This window comes from Parasteatoda tepidariorum, chromosome 8 (genome assembly GCF_982258835.1).
Source record: "Parasteatoda tepidariorum strain Cologne lab strain chromosome 8, Ptep-v5.0, whole genome shotgun sequence".
Taxonomy (NCBI): Eukaryota; Metazoa; Arthropoda; class Arachnida; order Araneae; family Theridiidae; genus Parasteatoda; species Parasteatoda tepidariorum.
Window position 1 is genome coordinate 21,840,129 of NC_141762.1, and position 21,888 is coordinate 21,862,016.

The following is a 21,888-nucleotide window of genomic DNA, read 5'->3' on the forward strand; positions in this document are numbered from 1 at the left end:
TAATGAGGAACATGTATAATGAGGAAACTTGGGTGGGGGTTTAACCTATGGTTTAACACTCTCATTGCTAGCCGAGTGTAAGTGGTTATACTCTATTTATCATTGAAAATTGGTAATCTTTCAAGATAAAATCAAAATTAAATTTTTCTTTTTTGGCAACTATTTTAGTTTTTAAATTTTACAATAAGTTTATTTTAATAAACAATATACTATTCTCATGAGAAAAAATAATTTTTTTGCAAAAGTAATTAGATGATAATTTGCATCTAGTTACTGCTGCTTTATTGGTTTAATCTGCTTTATTGGGGCAAACTGCAGGGAAGAATTTCGTCGTATGATACAGCGTGATCCCGCAACAAACGTGTCTATCTGTATTTAACGTTTTTCTTCTTCTTTTTTTTATGATTGTATAATCTTTCTTGTTGCTTATATTATCTAGACTTAATATAATTCTAATTAGTTATGCGACGTATACAATGGAAATAGTGACGTAATTTTCAGGATCAAAGGGAATCTATATTTTTCTTTTATGTAGAAAAAAAACATCATTCGCCAATATTTTCGCCAAAACACAATTTGTTTGCCTTATCTTCGATTTTATCGCGTTAGGCGAGGATGCGAATGCTTAGCTCAGGCTCTGAATAAGTTAAGCAAACAATCAAACAACAATAAAAACTTAGCTATATTATTGATATAGGCCGGGATAGCCTGGTTGGTAGGGCTGTGGGCCAATGTTCAAGAGTTCGTGGGTTCGATCCCCGCGGCCGAAGACTCCCCGTGTAGTATAAATGGTGACTGATGTACGTTAAATCTGTTGAGTCGCAAAGTACTCCATGTTCCTATAGCAAATTAATACCTCTGGGGGTACTGGTACAGGAGTTTCCTTGTCTTCTGTATTGGTTGAAAATTACAAGACTAAGGAGTTGAACATTAGTAGTCGTAAACCCAAACTTGGGCCGGCTGTTCAACAACGGATATATATATTATTGGTATGGGGTAAAGGAGAAAAAAACTATAATAGTTGTTTGTAGAGTCGCGGTGGCTCTGGAGATAGAGCGTTCGCCTCCCAATGAGGTAAATCGTGTTCGAATTCCTTCGTTGACTGGTCAATACGAATTTCGCACACGGCTCGCACCGACTACAGTGCTGACGTAAAAATATCCTCAGTGGTACTGGATTATGGCTCATGGGTTCCGTCAAACTAACTGTATGAGATTTTTGTGGTTTTCCTCTCCTTAGACCTCCAATGCGGGTTAGTTTTATCAAAAAGTCCTCCAGGAAGGCAAAATTTCACTTAATACTTAATCTAGGAGTTCTCTTGTTTGAATCTTGTTGAAAATTACAACATTGTAAATCATAAACTCAAAATTGGTTCGGCAGTTTAACGATATAAAATAAAATGACTGTTATAAAATGAAATAGTTGTTCATAAGAAATATTTAAAATTAAAAACCTTACTAACAGCTAAAATAAATTAAGTATTAAAAATGAAAAAGAGAAATAGAAAAAAAAACCCCCATCTAAATTCTCAAAACAAACCTTTAATGCTAAAAATCATTATATAATATTTTCTGGAAAAAGTATCCTTTAAACAACGTTAAAAAAATCGTCTATGAGGCATTTAAAAATTCCGAGCTATCATAAAAACAAAAGATTATATAGAATAGCGAACTAAAAAAATAAATAAAAGTCGATCTTAATTTTCCAAAGGAAATTTTTTAGCTGAACATCTCAGTTTTTCGATTACCTTATTTTTGAAGTCTAATAGAAACCCTCTTTATTGCCGCGTCATGACAAAAACTAAAAAACTTCAATAAAAAGAAAAGTTTATTTATTTATTTTCTTTTTAAAAAGAAAAAGTTAGATAGAAACCAAAACAAAAAACCGTTCTAAATTTTTAAAAGAAAAATTGAATGCTAAAAATCTCAATTTAATTTTTTCAGGTTGCCTTATTTTTAGAAAAAAAGTTACGATAAAAGAATAAAGTTTAATAGAAACGCTCTTTTAAAAAATGCTGTGCCATAATAAAAAGAAAGGTTAATAAAAAAAAATGTGTTAAATTCCTAAAACATAACTTAATGTAGAAAATCGCAATTTTCCATGTTACTAGTTATTTATATTACCGTACGGGAAAAAAGGGAAAGTAAAAGAATGAAGTCTAAAAGAAAAAAAAAATGCCACACTAAAAAAAAAAAAAAAAAAAAAAAAAAACAGAAGAACATCAAAAACGAGAAAAAATGTTCTCAATTCTTGAAATAAAAAGTGCAAAAAAAAAAAAAAAAAAAAAAAAAACCCGACGAAATTGACTTGCTCGAATATAATTTAAAAATCTCAGCAGTACATAACTCGTGGTTCAGCATAAAGTAAACTAGCATCAATTCTTCGAATTTTGCTTTTTTCTTCGTCTTCCAGAACACAAATTTGCAAGCGATGTGCAATTTTTAGAACCTAGCAAATGAGTGCAGAAACTATTTCTAATAACGAATAGTAAAAAATATGATTGTAGAATATTCTTTATTAAATCTATTAAAATTAAAAGAAAAAATGTCTAAATATGATTCTTTTGAAAAAGACTTAACCGACAATACGGCCAACCGCAGCAAAAGGGCTGACTAGTGGACAAACACCGAATAGTTTCCGAATGTTCGTTACATCGCCAATAAAAAATAATTATTATTTTGGAACAAAATTTTTTAAAAAAAGCACTTGCAATAACTTTCGAACGAATTAGAAAATACTTTTATACATAATATAAAAATACTTTTTTGCAAAACACTTTGCCTAACATACGACCAACCGCATATTCAGCAAAAGGAAAGACTAGTGGACAAGTACCGAATAGTGACCGAATATTCATTACATCCCCAATAAATAATTATTATTATTAAATAATAATTGTTATTAATTATATATATGTAATTATTATATTATAATAAATCCACCTTTTGTTTCAGGAAAAAAATTTGTTTTATGCTTTTAAGCAAGATAAGAGCAAACAGTATTTTACAGAAAATGTTTTCGCAGACGAAACAATTCCTTCTTTTCTAAATGTTAGAGTTATTAAAGAAAACAAATTAGTTTATAATAATTATACACACAAAAGGAAGAAGACTGAATTAAAGATTTCGATTTTACGTGATAAAAAGACATTTAAAATATTTTTTAAGAAAAACTCCAGAAATTAAAAACATGGGGAAACTAAAATTTAAACTAAATATAGCGTGTTTCACATCAAAAGTTTACAGGCCGTAGTTTGCTAATGAAGCTTATTACAGATCCATAAAAAAGCAACGCAAAATTAAATGAAAAAGCTCTTTGTGATTTTCAGGAATTTCTTTCGCTGCACTTCTACAATTTTTTTTATTTACTTTTTATTGCTACACTTAAGGGGACAGTGGACGTTGGAATATGATGAAAATGGCAAAAATATCGATTTTGAGATTTTTAGAGAAATTCCATATTTGCTTCATTATCTTTCAAATAAAAAAAAATTATTGATTTACGATAATTTTTTACGACGTTATTGACAATTTTCGAAACCGAAACCAATATTTGAGCTTGAAGGTTGAACGCTTCTAAAGCGAAACTAACTTTTCATCCAACCATATCTGTTGGAATTGTCTGTTATATCCGCCATTACTGAATTTAATGTTGGCTGCTTGAGCACACTAGTACTTGAGAATAAAACACTAAATGAAATATCAGTGAACATAGCTGAAACACGTGACAAAAGAAGAATTTCGGATAGCAAAAGACGGGCTTCTGCGGTTTGGAAGGAAAAGCGGAATAGCAAAAAGTTTCACAAAATCAGAAAAAATCAACAGAATGAAAGATTAGAGGGTCCAAGTTATGCTGCCGGATCATTTTAAATTAGTGAACTTTCCCTGCAAAAATATTTCAGTGACTTTTCTTTGGTCTAACTATAATTTATTGATTTCAATTATTTACCGTTTTATTTTATGATAATTGTCTAAACTTATATATTTTGATAGATAATGTAATTTTTTTTACAATCTTAGAAAATACATATTTTTATTCTCACATAGTAAACGTATAAGTTGCTTTATCATCTTTGTCGTCTTTATAAAAAGAATAAAATCTCAAAATTTTTTGTCACGCTGCAATCATTGATGAATTATAGATATTTTTTATTTTTTATATCTTTATTATTTTTCTATACTATACTAAACTAACAAACTACATATTTTTATGGTTAATAATGTTTTATTTTAATTTTTATTACTTATGTCTACTTGTTAAAGTCAATGAAACCACAGAATTCCCTAACTATTATCTGACAATTGTTAATCGTTGTATCGTGATAAATAGGCATAATTTTCTCTATTTTAAATATTATACTGATTTTCTAGTTCTTAAATGCTTAGAAACATTAGTGTTTGTCTATTATTATGTTTAATAGAAATCTGTTGTATTGTTTTTTTATTTATTTCTCATAAATAGTTTTCTTTTGGTTTTTTCTCAAAATGAAGTTTTTACGTAGTACACGACATTAAAAATGTACCTCGCGCCTGAGTTTTTCTCAAAACTTGATGAAATTTGATACACTTGTTAAAAATATGTTAACGAACATTTTCAAGCATGGATTATTATATCTAAACACTATAAGTTTCAGAACAAGCTCATAAAGCCGTCGTACTGGAAAAATGTTTAAAAAAAATTATGAAAAACACATAAAAAATTCTAAAAAAAATGTTTTCCCCTTTATCTTATATTCCATGCTTGATATTGTTACATTGATAGTGTTTGTCATTTTAGAACTTAAATTTTGAATCTAAGTTCAAAATTCAGGCGCGAGTAGTATTTTCAAGAATTTTAAAAAAATACATTATTATTATAAAAATTCCAATTTTTAGGCCCCAATTTAATTTTTATTGCACTTAAATGCAGTAATTAAGATGATTTTTGTCTAAAATTATTAACATTTTCCATGTATGTTAAAAATTTCAAATTTAAAAAAATTATGATTTCAACATCCACTGTCCCCTTAATTTTCAATAAAAAATTTGAGCCGTGGTGGTTCAGGGGTTACAGCGTTCGCCTTCCAATGTGGTGAACCGGGGTCGAATCTCAGCCATTGCTGGACCATACGAATTCCGTACCCATCTCGCACCTACCATAGAGCTGACGTAAAATATCCTCAGTGGTAGACGGATCATGGGTCCCCTTGTCATCAGGTAAACCATGAGAGATTTTCGTGGTTTCCCTCTGAATGTAAAGCAAATGCGGGTTAGTTCCATCAAAAAGTCTTCCACGAAGGCAAATTTCCCCCAATACTTGATCCAGGTATTCCCTTCTCTTCTGGATTGGGATCAAAATTAGAAGGCTATGGAGTTGAACCTTAGTAGTTGTAAATCTAAAATTGGAACCGGCTGTTCAATGACGGTTATATTATAAAATAAAAAAATTATTGCCGCGATGGCTCAGGGGATAGAGCGTTTGCCTTCCAATATGGTGAACCGGGTTCGAATCTCAGCGACAGCTGGTCTATGCAAATTCCGCACTCAGTTTGCACCTACCACAGTGTTGAAGTAAAATATTCTCAGTGGTAGACGGATCATGGGTTGGAGTCCCCTTGCCGTCAGGCTAACCGTGGAGGTTTTCACGGTTTTCCTCTCCATGTAACGCAAACGAGTTTTAGTTCCATCAAAAAGTCCTCCACGAAGGTAAATTTCTCCCTATACTTGATCCAGGAGCTCCCTTGTCTTCCGGATTGGGTTCAAAATTACAGGGCTACGGAGTTTAAAATTAGTTCTCTTAGCCCGAATTTGGTCGGTTGTCCAAAGACCGTTACATTTAAAAAAAAAAAATGAGATTCTGAGTTGTTTTTTTTGTGTTTAAAGCTCAAGCAGTAGACGTAGATAAAATGAGAAACTCACTGCGATCTGAAAATAGCAATTAAAGAATTTTCTGCAAGCATTTCATTACAACTCTTATAGCTTGTTTTTATCATTTTACGCCACCTTTTTTCGGCGAAATTTAATGTTACTGAACTGATTGAAAGTGTTATATTTTTTAAATAGGTTTGCATCGGGCTAGAGTATATTTCATTTTATGGACCAAAACACTATCGTAATTTTATTTTAAGAAAAAAAAATCAATCCTTTAATAAACTACATAATTGAAACTTTAAAAACGAGCCTTTCCATTATTAATCTTTCACACGTTTGTAACAGAACATTAAAAATAATCAGTAAAATTTTTTCGCATAGTAATGTATATTTGTTTTACACTTATCTAATCAAATTCGCTGTCGTTGCTTATCGGTCAAATTTATATTTACTTTTTTTTTAATCAGGATATAAAATATCACGTGCTTCGACTGAAAAGATGTATTACTGTTTCAAAATAATAAAAAATCTCGTTTTTTTATACATGATTTCGCTTGCTTCTCTTCTTTTTTCTAGTTGGTCTAGATACCTTTTCTAAGTTGTTCTTTTTTAATTGTAGAAACAGAATGTGAAAGTTGACAAATAACATTAAGCCATGCTCAGTCCTCGTGATTACGTAGTTTTATACCAAAATGTTCGTTCGAAAGAAGCTAAAAATTATTATGTATCACCTGACGCTTTCAAGTTAGCTACGCGGAGCTTGGTAGAAACATACAGGAGAAATGCATCGGCTTGGAATGCGAACACAAGTCGTAATGCTGATTACAACGATGCAGCCCATAGATGTGCATATTTACATAAATATGCTCCCATACACTCTTGTATGGTTCAAGATATGCTATGCAGAGCTTTTGAAGAGGGTAGTGACATTTTCAAGAAAACGTTTTTGGATAATGTGTCCCGCATAAATATTTGTAGCCTTGGGGGAGGACCAGGAGTTGATGCTATAGGAGTAATGTCCGCTCTGTGCAAAAAATTCGGAGTGCTACAATGTTCTGTTCAAGTTGTAGATTCTATGATTGGATGGAAAAGTTTGTTTGATTCCGTCTTAGAGGAATATGGAGATGTCTCAATAAATTTCGATCCGGATTACTTTCAGCACTCTTTTATTGCTGCAAACTTGCTAGGAGAAATGAAGACTTCTGCTGCAGAGGCTATAAGGTCAGCTAATTTGATTACTATGATCAAATTTTTGTCTGGTTCTACTTGTAAGAATACTGAACAGATGGTTAGGGTAAGTCATAAGTTATGCAATTTTATATTAAGTCCATCGATAGCTTTCGATGAAATAAAATACTACCAGCGAACTCAAAATCTTAATTAAGAAACTTTCCGCAAGAAATTTATTTACTCTTGTAACCAGTTTCAACATTTTCATCGCTAACTAATTTTGACGAAATTTTTTCGAAAAACACTTTTAAAAGTATTTTAATTAAAAAAAAAACTACATTGATTATAATACATATCAGCATATTTTTCTTTAAAATTAGCAGTTTTATGAAAATATAAACCGAGTAACTGATTTATTTTGTTTTCTTTTATCCATAACTTTCTTTGTTTATAGAAAAGCTCTCTTAGAAATATTTCAATGAAACGTTAAATATTTTTTATGAGTATCGCTTTTTGTTTCTTCTACACTTTCTTGCTTTCTTCTACACTTTCTTGCTTTCTTATTGCGTGACTCATTTTACAATATTTAATAGGATCAAAATAAAGAGAATTGCTACAATATATTTTATCACTGAAAATAGTAGAATCGAATTACACACTTGATGTTACTAAACAATGTACATAGGGGATGAAGGCTAGATTCTATAGACATAATGTAAACCGGTCCCCCTTAACCTGCGTGCGGTACCTGTGTATTAAAAAAGCAACATTTAGAGGTTCATTAGTAGAGGTTTTTGAAACAGGTTTACACCTTCTTCCCTTTTATCTTCTTCTTCTCTTCTCGTCTATTCGTTTAAGGACAAAAAATATTGACTATTGTATTGCAAACAGTAAATCGAAACCATCTTTTATATTACTAATGAATAGGGAAAAAAATCGTGGAGTTAGTATTATAATTTGATAATTATACTTTTTGATTTGAGCTAAGCCTTTTTTTTATAATAAGGTTATCTTGTTATACCTTTTATATCTTTGAGTTGGGTTTCGAGTTATAGATTTGAAAGAAAAGTTAGGCAAACCTTTTCACATGTATTCAATGTATAAGAATACTTACCAGCTTTTAGTTTTTTAACACCAGTATTTGTTATCTCATAGTTCTGACAGCTTTTAACTAGATAATTCTATTCGTAAAGGTGTTTACAAAAATATTTTTCTTATTTAAATTTCTTTCACAACTCCTCATCCTCTATGAAGTATAACATGAGGCTTAGAGATGTAAGTGTGCAAAGTAAAATTGTTAATTAAAAAGACGCAGAACAAAATTAAAAGTTTAAGTTATAGGTAGATAGGTATTTTATTTACGTCGTACTAGAGCTATTGACCGAAAACATCCCTGAAGATAATCCGAAGACATGCCATCGCAATTTTGATCCTCTGAAGAGGAGTTGGATCCACTGCTTTGGAAGCCAGACGACCTGCGTGTGAAGTCGAGCAGTCTACGATAGAACAGGTCAACGAAGGCCGATACCACGCACTATTGGTCCCTTCGCAGGTCGATCAAATTGGTCACCCACCCGCTTACTGACCTCAGTCAGTGATGCTTGACTTTGGTGTTCAACTGGGATCCACGTCTTAACGATCAGTCCACAAGTTTAGGTTGTAAAAAAATGCGTAAAATATTTAGGTTTACGGTGCATGTAACAAACAAGGACAAACCTGGTGGCCAAGAAAGTCCAAGAGGTAGATAAGGTCCTTTTCTAAGCATTCTCTTTGACTTTTTAATTGTTGTAGAGGAATTTATTTATCTTCCGAAATATTTGTTATATGTTGTACAAATCCAATTAATAATTAATATTTTTGTATTATTTTAGAGAATTTTCAAGTTAATGAATCATGGTGCACTTTTACTCTTAATTGATAATGCAAGTGGGGGATTTGTTGAACTTGTATCACGTATTGGTGAAGAATGTAAACTGCAGCCTGTATTTGGCCCTCTGAAAGAAGTATATTCTAATAAAGTGTTTAGATTGAACAGGTGGGGTTCACGTAGTTGTTCTTCAATTCGAGTTGCTGTATACTTACTCAGAAAATGTGATGGACAGTTTAAAGATAGAAATTTTCGGAATCACCCATTAAATCGATGTAAAGAAAACGAAGACGACGTTTATGATAATTTTGATGAACAATGTGAGTATTGCGGTGATGATCGTTTTAACTGTGACTGTTTTAGCCGTTATGAAGATAACGATTATGATAACTTTGATGACCAATGTGAGTATTGTGGTGATGAGCGTTTGAACTGTGACTGTCTTAGCCGTTATGATGACAACGATTACGATAACTTTGATGAAAGGTGTGAGAGTTGTGGTGAAGACCGTGATAACTGTGACTGTTTTAATTGTTATGAAGACGATGATAACTTTGATGAAAGATGTGCAGGTTGCGGTGAAGACCGTGATAACTGTGACTGTTTTAATTGTTATGAAGACGATGATAACTTTGATGAAAGATGTGCAGGTTGCGGTGAAGACCGCAGTAACTGTGACTGTTTTAATTGTTATGAAGACGATGATAACTTTGATGAAAGATGTGCAGGTTGCGGTGAAGACCGTGATAACTGTGACTGTTTTAATTGTTACGAAGACGATGATAACTTTGATGAAAGATGTGCAGGTTGCGGTGAAGACCGCAGTAACTGTGACTGTTTTAATTGTTATGAAGACGCTGATAACTTTGATGAAAGATGTGCAGGTTGCGGTGAAGACCGTGATAACTGTGACTGTTTTAATTGTCATGAAGACGATGATAATTTTGATGAAAGATGTGCAGGCTGCGGTGAAGACCGCAGTAACTGTGACTGTTTTAATTGTTATGAAGACGATGATAACTTTGATGAAAGATGTGCAGGTTGCGGTGAAGACCGCGGTAACTGTGACTGTTTTAATCGTTATGAAGACGATGATAACTTTGATGAAAGATGTGCAGGTTGCGGTGAAGACCGCAGTAACTGTGACTGTTTTAATTGTTATGAAGACGATGATAACTTTGATGAAAGATGTGCAGGTTGCGGTGAAGACCGTGATAACTGTGACTGTATTAATTGTCATGAAGACGATGATAACTTTGATGAAAGATGTGCAGGCTGCGGTGAAGACCGCAGTAACTGTGACTGTTTTAATTGTTATGAAGACGATGATAACTTTGATGAAAGATGTGCAGGTTGCGGTGAAGACCGCGGTAACTGTGACTGTTTTAATCGTTATGAAGACGATGATAACTTTGATGAAAGATGTGCTGGTTGCGGTGAAGACCGTGATAACTGTGACTGTTTTAATTGTTATGCAGACGATGATAACTTTGATGAAAGATGTGCAGGTTGCGGTAAAGACCGCTGTGACTGTGACTGTTTTAATCGTTATGGAGACGATGATAACTTTGATGAAAGATGTGGAGGTTGTGGTGAAGACCGTGATAACTGTGACTGTTTTAATCGTTATGAAGACGATGATAACTTTGATGAAAGATGTGGAGGTTGTGGTGAAGACCGTGATAACTGTGACTGTTTTAATCGTTATGAAGACGATGATAACTTTGATGAAAGATGTGCAGGTTGCGGTGAAGACCGCAGTAACTGTGACTGTTTTACTCGTTATGAAGACGATGATAACTTTGATGAAAGATGTGCAGGTTGCGGTGAAGACCGTAATAACTGTGACTGTTTTAATTGTTATGAAGACGATGATAACTTTGATGAAAGATGTGCAGGTTGCGGTGAAGACAGCAGTAACTGTGACTGTTTTAATCGTTATGAAGACGATGAAAACTTTGATGAAAGATGTGAATTTTGCGGTGAAGAACGTTATAATTGTGATTGTTTTAACTGTTATTAAGACAAAGATGATTTTTTCAATGAACATGCGAGAGTTGTGGTGCAGACCGTCGCAACTGTGACGGTTTTAACTTTTCGAGATTAATAAATTTATTCTAAATATTATATTTTTGTTTAATTTTGCAGTTTGATTCGTAAAATAACAAGTACTACAGCTTTAAAAAACGTCTACTAACTGCGCATTCCTTTACCTTTAAAGATGTCATGATCTAACAATTATAAGTTCATCATGAGTAACACACGATTAATATAAAGCGTTGAAAATAAGTTCTTACTAAAACTGTTTATAACTTTTATTTACAAGTTTTGTTCCAAAGTAATAGCTGTATGCACATAGAAAATAATTACTGCTATAACTGAAAACTATTAGCTGTACCAGTATTAACTGTTTGAATGAATGCTTATTTGGCCCGTGTATGGTGACTGGTGCACGTTAAATCTGTCGGGGCTACAAAGTCTTTCAAGCTCCCATAATAAATCAATACCTCTGGGGGTACTGAATTGGAGCTTGATTGTTCTCTGGTTTAGGTTGAAATCACGATCTGTGGATTATGATAGGGTCCTCCCTGTGAAACGGGCTGTGTGTGGTTGAAGTTGGATTCTTTGCCATAGATGACTCCACTAAAAAATCAAAAAACACACTTTCTACCTTAACATTCGCGTGATTTCATGCAAGCTTACTGATCGGTAAGTAGCATAATTAACAAAAAGGTTTAAAAGTAAATAATTGTGTTTTAAATGTTAAAAAAAGTCGTTAGGCAACGATAGTTCACCTTTTTTTGTGATAGATTACTTTTTTCTCTACTAATAGATTTTAGATATTTTAAAACGTTTCGCATAAGTTAATAAGCATTCTAAGTGCAAAAAAATATGCTGTATACTTCTTGGATTTGATTGTTATTATTTTCAAAAGTTTATAATATTTTAACTCAAATTTCTAATTATTTTCGTGCAAAATCCTATAAAATTTAGGTCTAAAAACTTTTCTTATACAGTTCTCAAAATAATAATAAGAATAAAAAAAAAATCACCTTGAATAATTTTTGACCTAATGATTGAACTTTAACATATTAGGTCTCAATTTTAAAGGTTCGCGTGCATAATCTTTGCTTTTCAAGTAAAAAACTTATCTAGGAACTTTTTGAAGATTCGATCAGTAGATCAAAAGTTGTGTAGGATTGTCCGTTTTATATTTTTTGCTCAGTGCAAACTGGGATTCTTATTTATCATGCATTTAAATTTTGGGTATAAAAGAGCCATATTTTCAAAATATGGTTTCTCAGGGACTATTTGACCGATTTCCCTCAAATTTTGCATTTGTCATTTAAAATTGTATTCTTTAAAATTATGTGCAAACTGTGTACCTTACAGTTCAAATATGTTTCGACTTTATTACATAAAATAATAAAAAGCAATAAATATTTACTAAAAGTTATTTTTGCATGGAATTAATAAACAAATGGAATTAAAGCGTGTGCAAAACTTTTTAAATCCGCTTAAAAAGTTCTCGATGTATTATGAAATACGCAAAATGTAAAATTAACATTAAGGAGTCCAAACTTTGAACCGCTCTCTTTATCAAACTATTCGGACCATATTTCTCAGGATGCCTTTTTCTGTCTATACACTCATTCCAATTCCTATAAACTTTAAAAAATAAAGCAACGAAATAGAAAAATAAATAAAGAAGTAAATTGAAGAATTTTGTTTTCGATTTCTTGAAAAACGTAAGCTACTTAATATTTTGTAATAATAAATAATTATTAAAAGCTATTTTTTGCATGGAATTATCTTTGGATAGACAAATTTTATAATTGTATGCCGAAATTCTTCTATTCGTTTAAAAAAAATTCTCGAGAGGGGGAAATACTCAAAAAGTAAAATTAATATTAAGGGATCCAAACTTTGCACCTCCCTTCTGACCGCACTATGGGGACCATATTTTCAAGAGTGCGGATAACCCCTATATTTTGGGGGTTAGCAAATAACTAATGCGTTGAAATGTACGTTTTTGTGTCTGATTTCTTAACTTAAAATATCGTATACATTAATTAATTAACATATTTAAGGTCATCCCTTTCCAGCCATTAAGATTAAGTTCTAGAACGGTCGTCAAGATTCGATCATTAAATCAAAAGCTATTGATGTTTTTTTTTTGAGTATTGTACGTTACAAATTCCGGTGTTTATGATGTAAGAATCACTCTACAAATAGAAAAGGATTTTAATAAACTAATTATTAAAAATATTTAACAGATAGCAAATTTTCAAGACCTATTTTTCTTTAAAAAAAAAAAGAACTTCATGTAGGGGAGAGTCGGGTAGCCCCGCCCACCTAAGGAGTTTTGCTTATATTTCTGTATAATATTGAGTAATAATCAATATTTTTTGTATGTTTCTATTGTTTTACCATCTAGTTAAATAATGCAAAAAGAATAAACCAAAAAAAGAATAGTTTAACTTAAAAAAATAGAAATTTAAAAAAACATGTTTTTTAGCTCCTTTCAAGATGTGTCGGGTAGCCCCGCCCAGTTACAAAAATTGGGTTTTTTGGCTATTTTTTCAGGTGTAAATGAGAATGACCAATGTATCGACAATAGATAAACCTCATTTATCATTTTTATCACAAAATTATTTTATTTATTACATATTTATATACTTTTAGTGAATTCTATCATTTAATAACAACAAATGTCATACTTTTTATCATTATTAATATATTATAATATTAATATATATTTATATTAAATATTTAACGAAAATAATTTAATTTAAATAACAATAATTAATAACAATAGTTGTTTTTCGATATAAACTTATTTGGTTGATCTCTTCTTATAAACTTAATATAAAATACTTTTTATAAAATTACAAATTCACTTTGTATTTTAATTGCATTCAAATGCTTCTGTAGATTGATTCGTTCACAAATAAGTAAGCAAATAGCTTATCATAATATTTATGATTTCTTGATATTAAATTTAATTAGGATATATCAATTACATTTTAAAAATATTTAATTTGCATTTTTAAATATATAAAATTTTTGCATTTTTAAATAGATAAATTTATGTTTCATATAATATTAAAACATATTGGTAATTGATATATCCAAATTAAATTTAATATCAAGAAATCATAAATATTATGATAAGCTATTTGCTTACTTATTTATTTTCACTCATTTGTTAACGAATCAATCTACAGAAGCATTTGAATGCAATCAAAATACAAAGTGAATTTGTAATTTTATAAGAAGTATTTTATATTATGTTTATAAGAAGAGATCAACCAAATAAGTTTATATTGAAAAACAACTATTGTTATTAATTATTGTTACTTAAATTAAATTATTTTCATTAAATATTTAACATAAATATATATTAATATTATAATATATTAATATACATTAATAATGATAAAAGGTATGACATTTGTTGTTATTAAATGATAGAATTCAATAATAAATAAGATAATTTTGTGATAAAAATGATAAATAAGGTTTATCTATTGTCAATACATTGGTCATTCTCATTTACACCTGAAAAAATAGCCAAAAAACACAATTTTTGTAACTGGGCGGGGCTACCCGAAATCCAATTTTTTTGTAAATTTGTAATTACTAGAACAATTTTTTACATACAAACTTCTTTCTTTGTGCAAATTAAACTTAAGACTACATACTTTAATGCTGTATGTATAAAAAAAATTATTTTTTTAGTATTAAAATGAAGTTTAATCGAAACATTCAATCAATTTTTCTTAATTTCATGACTTCTGTATTCAACATATTTTCAAAACTATTGCTTACCATGTTACCAGCTGCATAAATACTTGAAACTTTGAAAATAATCTTTTTTTAATATAACAATTAATGTCCGATGGCCCATTGACTTGAAAAAATATTCTATACACATGAAATTGACTGTGGGCGGGGGTACCCGCTGGGCGGTGCTACCCGACTCTCCCCTAAGTATTTTAAGTATGCATCTTGCTCTAAATGCTGACTACGTTTTGGTTGAAATATCGTAGAGGAAATGCAAGAGTAGGAAAACTGCCTTTTCTATTAATAAAAAAACTAAAGAAAATAACTTAGTTTCTAATAATTGCACGAAATTTCACGTGATAAGAAGACATTTGAAATATATTTTTTTTAGAAAAACTTCAGATTTCTCAAGAGAAGGATCAAACAAGAGAAATCAGAAAATTTCAAACTAGATAAATATTGCATGTTTTATATTTAAGAATTACATTCCATACTTAGAGTTAGTTTAATGAAGCTAGTTAAAAAGCTCGTCAATATGCTTTTTTTTGGAAGTCTTTTTGTTTCAATTTTATAAATTTTTTTATAATTTTAAAGAATATTTCCAATTGCTTTTACATAATTTTTAATAGAAATCTCTTGAGTTTGGTTTTAAGGTCAGTACATAATGATTAACGTAACTTTTACATATTTTTTGACGTGTTTATTTATTAAAATATAAATAAATAAGAATAATTTTGTTCTATTGTTGATTATTTTTGATGCAAACAGTAATTATTATGTGCCCAACGGAAACAAAAATTTGCTGTTCCTTAGCAATTATTACTAATTAAATACAATAATTATTACTAATATTGTACAATACATTACAATAATCATTACAATACATTACAATAATTACAGTACAATAATTATTACAATACAATAATTACACATACAATAATTATTACTAATTAAATATTGCATTGATATAATATAATTGTAGTTACTTTGTTAAAAAAATGATTATTAATCAAATAGTGCCAATTTATTTTTAGAAGGCATAAATAACAAACATAAATTAACAAACATAAATAACAAACATAAATTACTGTTGAAAATCGTATCATAGTTTTGGATTTCAATACCGAAATTGCTTTATATATCTAATAAGTAATTTGAAAGATTTGTATCTCTTCATTAGAAACTAATATACCCCTGATAAACCAGACTATTACATAAAATTGTCACGGAGTATTCGTAACCTATAATCTGCATATTATATACCTGCAAGCGATATTACGCGTGTATTTTGAACCTGATTGTCTGCCAAATCATAGCATAAACAAATGCAACGATTAAACCAAGCTTGACATTGCTTGAAGGTATCCAATTGATGAGGTTTGCATTGTGTCATAGTACACCTAAACTAATAAAAAGTTAGAGTTTCATAGTTTCTTATGAGATCAATATTTCCTACATGATTAACGTCCATTATTATCGAGATCAATATTCCTACATGATAACGTCAAAAATTGTATATATTTCCTTTAATACTTTAAACCATTATCAAAATTTTTTTCGAATTATTACTTAAGTTTCTATATAATTTTCTCTAATAAAATTTACGTCAGATTAGCATGCATTGTTAAATTTACAATTAAAGTATTTATGAACAACACCCTAAATCAGTGTATGAGTATATTACGTGTAACTGACGTAAGTATGTGTAATTTTCTCTAATGAAATTTATATCAGATAAAAATCCATTAATAATTTTATTATGTGAATTATTTCTGAACAACATCAACATATGAATTTCTCACGTGAAACTGATGTAGTATGTGTAATTTGTAAAAAGTAACTTATGTAATATTCTCTAATGAAATTTATGTCAGATAAACATCCATTAATAAATTTATTATGCAAGGTATTTATGAACAACACCCTAGGATCAATATATGAGTTTCTCATCTGCAACTGATGTAGCATATTTGTAATTTTATCTAATGAAATTTATTTCAAAAATATAAATGAGGGTCTTTCAAATGGCTTGAAGTTGTTCACAAGTTCGACGGTCGCCTGAATGCAGCATCTTATCAAGACCTGCTGGAGCACGTCATGAAATTTGATGTGTTGGATAACCCTTTCAACGACGGTTACTTTTTCCTCAGTATGATAATGCTGCTATTCATCGTGGAGAAATCGTAAAGAAAAGTACTCTGTCATGGCCAAGAGAATCTCCAGACTTCAACCCAATCGAAAATGTCTGGTTTGCTTTGACGGGTAGCATTTGTCTAAGGTCACATTTAGCAAACTGTTTATGGGAAAAAGTTCACCATACGTGGATTTTTTTTAATCGTCAAACAACACAATGATCAGGAACTTCTTTCACATCAATCCGAATAGAATGTCTAAAGCAGGGGTCCCCAACCTTTTTGTTCCTAAGAGCAAATACCAGAATATCGGTCGAATAGCTGGCACCATTTATTTTTTCAAGATAAATTTATAGTTGATAGACATAGGTAATAATATACACTAAATATAATGCACAAAAAATTTAATTGAAAAAAATAATTTAACACATGAATATTAGTATTAATATTCTTGTGTAAAATAAATGACTACTTCAATTGCTTTCAAAACTTACGAAGTATAAAAACTATTTATAAAATATAATTTGTGATTGCCTTTCACTGGTCAGAGGTTCATAATTGGGAGAATATGATGAAATTTCTGCACGAGCAATCGCTAAGGTGTTCATCTGTAAGTCGGGATCAATATTTTGATTTTATGATATTCATTGTCAGAAACAATGATTCACACAAGTATGTGGTACCAAGAAACGACTTTATTTTATGTCTTTTTAAGGAAGGAATTTATTCCTTCAACTATATTCCAGAATTTCTCATCTGATATAACAGTTTTGAGGATAATGTCATTCTGAAGATCCACAAATTCTATCTCCTCTTCTTCTCGCGTTGCTTGAAGAAATTCTGAAATGTATGTTGCTATTACGGCTACGTTTATTTGGTCGGTGAAAGGATTAACAAAAAAAGGTGATCAAAGGCTTGATGATATTAAGTTGTTGAAAGCGCTTTTCAAATTGATCTGTAAGCAATTGGAGGTTGATGACAATTGCTGATAAGTCAATTTCTCTGTCACCTATCATTTTTTTCATGCTTGGAAAATGCACAAGAGACTTCATTTTCAAATGTGATATCCACGAAAGCTCTGAACGAGTTTATAGCCTCTATCATTTTTGCTATACCTTTGTCCTTTCCCTGCAGCTCCTAGCTTAAATTATTTAGTTTTTCCATTATGTCCGTTATGAAAGACAAATCTACGAGCCAAAGAGGACCTCCTAGTTCTAAAAACGTTTGATTTTTGACTGCAAGATATTTTTTTATTTCTTCGATTAAATGTAGAAATCTATCTGGTACTTTGCCTTCACTGAGCTAGAGTACTTCAGCATGTATTTGCATAGCATTTAATAGGAAAATGGAAAACTGAAATATTTTATCTTTGGGCACAAGCAGCGGGTGCACCTAGACCGACCGACGGGCGTCATGGTGCCCGCGGGCATAGGGTTGGGGACCCCTGCTCTAAAGTGACAGGAGTTGGCGGACGAATGACCAGCTATTGATATAAGAAGTATTTTAGCACGTCCTAACCGGACTTTGTAGTGGTGAGGGAACTGACTTCACATCAGAAATGTCCTCAGTTCGAATCCTGGTCAAGACAAGGATGTTCTCTCATTCTTTGTACTCTCTGTTCTTACTGTGGGAGCTACGTTTGTCCACGCCCATGGCCACAAATCTGTTCTACTGACCGCTGAATGACGAGTGTCAATCGGGTGGGCATTGGTAAAATATGTATTCGAATTTAAAATAATATTTAAAAGTTTCATCATGTTCTAAAATTGTCTTTAGCATCATTATTTCCTCGGCCATTCATAGTATCATGTCTTCATTTATATGAAAAATTGAAAAAAATGTGAAATAAAATAAAAAATAAGTTTCTATTTTTTTAATTTTCTTAAAGACTTTCTAATGTATTGCAATAGGAATATAATAAAACTTATGAAATGCGAAAAAATGATATAATGAAAATAAAAAAAAATTCAGTAATGAAATCAAAATATAAAATGAAAAAAAAGAAAATAATAAAATTTTTTCAAACTAAAAGCAAAAACATCATGAGCTTTACTTTTGTACTATACTTTTATCATCACCAAAAATTCAACCCACGTCTTTCGATTGTTCGTTTTTCATTTTTCAGTCTGACAATACGTTAAATTATTTTCTCTATTTTAAGCTACTTGAGAACATGTTTTTAAAAGGTTTATTTTATTTTAACTTTTTTCCCCATGTTAATTTTGTGCACGTCATTTTGCTATTGAAATTGACTAATTAATTGTATTTTATTATAGAGTCAAAAAACTTAAAACTTTGTAATGAGAAGGAACAATTTAATGAATCGAAATGTATTAACCGCTCACTATAGGCTGATATTGGCTATAATCGGATACAGCAGTTCTCATCCTTAAAAAAGGTTCTAAATTTAAATTGATGACGCATTTCACAGAGCGAATAATTTTACCTGTCGCAGTCAGACGATGATGGAATATTGTTTTGTCCTCAGGCTTAGGTTAAAATTTGAGTATCCCATCTAGTCTGAATACGCTTTATTCTATTTTATAAACGTCGTTGAACAGCCGACCCAATTTTGAATTTACAACTAAAAATGTTCAACTGCGTTGTTGTTGATTTACGTCACACTAGAGCTGCACAATGGGCTATTGGCGACGGTCTGGGAAACATCCCTGAGGATGATCTGAAGATATGTCGTCACAATTGTTTAACTCCGTATCCTTGTAAATTTGAGCCCTATCCAGAAGACAAGAGAACTCAAGGAAGAAATTTTGTGAAAAAGTTTGCCTTTGTGGAGTACTTATTTGATGGAGCTAACCCACATTTGCGTTACAAGAAGGGGTAAACCACGAAAACCTTCCACGGTTAGACTGACAACACACTTATGGCAGGCTGTTCTGCTTTTTTTTGCACTGTTCATTATTATTCTATGTAAGAAAATATTTTAATCGGTATTTCGGCATCAGTTTTGTTACTATTGAACTATTCATATTTTTTACAGTCTGATTTTTGAGTAGTCTAATACCATTTTTAAATATTAATTTCATGCTGATTTATTTAATATTTCAATCTGAAAGCAACCAAACCATAAAAGAAATACCATGTCCTCATACCATATAAATTTCTGGAGCTAAAAAATTATCGCTGATTTATATCTTGCATATATCGTAACATGCATGTATACTCTTGCAGGTATATTTCATATTCATGTGTAATATTCCAAATATAAAAAACTTACTTATTTTATTTTTATTCATATTTGAAACATAAAACAAGAATCACAGGCACTTTTACTGAAAAAAAAATCTTGCATTTGCTAAAAATGTTAGAATATTTTCTTTCTTATTGAAGTTGAAATGTTTGTTTTATTCGAAACACTTTATTGAAGCCATTCATTCTTATTTACAATTTTCTTTTTATCTAAAGTGAAAAATAGAGTGGAAATTGTTGGATTAAATTGCACGAAACAAAGTTTTATCACGCGGAATGTTTCGATATTTTGTGAAAGAGCAATCCAGTATCACGCAAAGAACTAAAATTCGAAGAGTTGCAGTGACAATGGTTATTTTTATGAACTGGGAGTGTCGAAACTGAACCAGAAAGATAAATTTTTCGACCAGAAACTGAAGTTGTAACAATGCGAATAGAAAAACGTGAGTTTATTATTCAATTTAGTTGAAAAAGGTATAATTTAGTGCAAATAGAACTTTGAGTTAATGATCGCAAATGATTTTTTTCCGACTCTTTTTAAATAGAAACATAGCGAGTGATTTATAAGCATAGGACCTGTCAAAACAAAACTTCAAAAATAACGTTACATTCTAAAAATGCACTAGTTTTTATCGAATTGAGTTATGAAGAGAATTTAAAGCATATGAAACAAATAATTTCTAATACTTCCCAATCAATGAAGATATATGTTGCATTGAATATTTTTTCGAAAATATTTGGACATAGATTTTGCACTTAGGTTGTCTTCATTTTTGCTACTCTAAAACAAAATTTTTTGAAATGTGATCTAACTTTGGCTTATGTGCAAACTTGAATGTGCATGACATTTTATTTAATAATAGTCGAAAAATGTTGAATTGTAAGGTATGAAATTTTTTTGCATCATTTAAAAGTATGTAATTTTGCATGGACAATTACAAAATTTGAGAGAAATCGGTAGAATAATTCCTGAGAAATCAAATTTTAAAATGTCTTATACTTAAAATTCGATTTCTCAGTAACTGATCAACCAATTTCGCTCGAATTTCGTATTTTGCATTTAAAATGTTATACTTTTAAACGAAGTAAAAAATTGTACACCTTACAATTCAGAATCAAAAAAAAATATTTATTATATTTATTTTTGCATGGAAATGTCTTTGGGCAAACGAATTTTATAACTGTGGGCAAATTTTTTTTCAATTTGCTTATAAAGTTCTCGAGATGTAGCGAAATATACAAAATACTTTTTGAAATATTTAATTAAAAAAAACGTCTAATATTTAACCAAAATCTGTGAGATTATCGGAATTATGCTTGTACTAAAATATAAAATCCAAAAAAAAAAGTAGTTTGAAAAACCTTTTTCATTGATATTAAAATATTAATAATTGATTTTGGAAAAGTATTGTTTAGAAGTGAGTCGTGTTTCAAAGATTTTACCTTTAACGCAAAAACAAACACAGATGTTTCATGTCGCTTTTCATAATTATAAATTATTAAGATGCGAAATATAGGATTTTTCATTTATTTTGACCTAAATTAATACGAAATGATTAAAAAAAGTATAAAAAAACATGTCTAATGAAAATTCTGCGTTAAAGGGTTAATGTACCATATATAATAATTTGAATTATGTTTATTTAAAATATGAAATAAATTTTATGCAAAAATATAAGGTTAATTTTATATCACAATAATATTCTTTTGCATCATACCATATGCACTATTTTTACTATTTTAAATTATTTTTTATCAATATAATTTTTATCAAACATATGAAATAAACTTTATGTGAAAACGTGAAGTTAGTTTTAAATTATGAAAATAGTCTTTTGCACCATACCATACGTACTATTATGAATTATGTTTACTT

General features: G+C 30.3%; 1 protein-coding gene across 1 annotated transcript; it reads left to right on the top strand.

Moving 5' to 3' along the window:
* The first annotated feature begins 6,369 nt into the window (after positions 1-6,369).
* On the top strand, positions 6,370-11,011 carry LOC107454476 (uncharacterized). The gene is made up of 2 exons (XM_043045245.3): positions 6,370-7,143; positions 8,891-11,011. The coding sequence occupies exons 1-2, from the start codon at positions 6,505-6,507 to the stop codon at positions 10,907-10,909; spliced, it is 2,658 nt and encodes an 885-aa protein (XP_042901179.2). The 5' UTR covers positions 6,370-6,504; the 3' UTR covers positions 10,910-11,011.
* The last annotated feature ends 10,877 nt before the right edge of the window (positions 11,012-21,888 follow it).